The sequence below is a fragment of the Lathyrus oleraceus genome, chromosome 2, assembly GCF_024323335.1.
Source record: "Lathyrus oleraceus cultivar Zhongwan6 chromosome 2, CAAS_Psat_ZW6_1.0, whole genome shotgun sequence".
NCBI lineage: Eukaryota > Viridiplantae > Streptophyta > Magnoliopsida > Fabales > Fabaceae > Lathyrus > Lathyrus oleraceus.
Window position 1 is genome coordinate 22,873,360 of NC_066580.1, and position 1,873 is coordinate 22,875,232.

The 1,873-nt window shown below is 37.7% G+C and overlaps 1 protein-coding gene across 1 annotated transcript; it reads right to left on the bottom strand.

The window, feature by feature from the left end:
- Positions 1–146: 146 nt before the first annotated feature.
- Positions 147–1,495, bottom strand: LOC127121708 (uncharacterized). Its single transcript, XM_051052155.1, has 3 exons — positions 998–1,495; positions 268–273; positions 147–203 (listed from the first exon to the last, which is right to left on the bottom strand). The coding sequence occupies exons 1-3, from the start codon at positions 1,493–1,495 to the stop codon at positions 147–149; spliced, it is 561 nt and encodes a 186-aa protein (XP_050908112.1).
- Positions 1,496–1,873: the final 378 nt, after the last annotated feature.

A 1,873-nucleotide genomic window follows, 5' to 3' on the forward strand; every position in this document is an offset into this window, starting at 1 on the left:
ATCGATTGTAATACACTGTCAATCGATTGGTCCTGCTAAAATTACATTTTCTGCTAAACAAAAGGGTTGTGCAATCAATTGGTTGTAGGGACCAATCGATTGGTCCTCACACATTTCCACATTTTCAATTCACAGAACACCATATCCTATGTTAATCCATTTCCAACACAACACTCACTCATTCTTCCAACAAACACATCACACTACATGCTCATATACACATATATATCAAGGATTCCATGTTCATAACCATAACCAATCACTTACCCACAACTACAACAAATCATGTAATCACAACAATCATAAGAACACATCAAAGCACATGTTCATAAAAACAACAACATTAAGAGAAATATTCATCATATAGCATGGATTTCCATGATTTATCTATGATTCTACAACCCTAATCTTCTAGAAATCCTAGGGTTTCTAACTAGAACCCACCTCAAGAAATAGAAGAGGAGAAGTTGTTGAAGATGAGATGAGGATGAAGATGATGGTGTTGGTTTCAAGATCTTGATTTCTCCATGCTTCTTCTTCTTTTTCTTCACTAGCTTGCTTCCTCTTCTTCTATCTCTCTAGCTTTCTGACACATAGAGCAAATGAAATGGCACATGTGGGTAGTTGGTAAGAGATAATAACATGTGGTGGTGAGTGAGTCAAAGATTATTAGCAAGTGGCCATGAACATTTGTGTGGTTAATAAGTGGTAGAAACAAGTATCTTAAGTGGTACTAACCATAATATTTGTTCTACCAGAGCAATTGACCCATCATTAGTGTTACCAAAATGTCCCGATTAATAAAAGGCCAGTCCCAATTAATATTAATTAAGTCAACCTGAACTCACAATTTACTCTATTTATCCCAATTGACAACTTTTAGAGCACATAGGAACTCAATTGACCTCAATTAATAGGAATTTAGGTATTTAAGGAAATACGGGGTATTACATCCTCCCCCCCTTAAATAAAATTCGTCCTCGAATTTAAATATTACATGGAAGAGATTAGGGTAAGCTTCTCGCATTTCTGACTCCAGTTCCCAGGTAACATCTCCCGGATATGATTCATCCCACTGAACATTAATTAGAGGAATCTCCGTATTCCTTAATACCTTTACTTCTCGTCCTGCAATGCGACTTGGTAGAGGTTCGAAGGTCATATCTGCTTCTACTTCTATTGAATCTGGAAGGATAGGTTGAAGAGAATCTGTAATGAACTTTCGAAGTTGGGATACATGAAAAACGTCATGCATTTCTGATAGAGAAGGTGGTAAAGCTAATATGTAGGCTACTTCTCCAATCCTCTTTACAATCTGGTATGGCCCTATGTATCTCGGACTTAGCTTCCATGACTTAAACGGTCCTTTAAATCTCAACCTCGGAGTCACCTTCAAAAATATAGGATCACCTTCATCAAATTCCAATGGTCTTCTCCCGTGATCCGCATAGCTCTTTTGGCGATCTTGCACTTTCTTCATCTTATCACAGACCATCCTTATCCTTTCGGTAGTCTCTTGAATAATCTATGGCCCTAAGATCCTTTCTTCACCAACTTCCGTCCAACATAAAGGTGTTCTACATTTTCGTCCATACAAGGCTTCATAAGGAGCCATCCCATTACTTGCATGATAACTATTGTTATATGCAAATTCAATAAATGGTAAAAGCTCCTTCCAATTCCCTCCACTTTCAAGTACACAAGCTCTTAACATATCTTCCAACGTCTGTATCTTCCGTTCAGTCTGACCATCCGTTTGAGGATGATTAGAAGTACTCAAACACAATCTCGATCCCATAGCTTGTTGGAATTCCTTCCAAAATCTTGAAGTAAACTTTGGGTCTCTATTAGACACAATGCTAGTTGGAACACA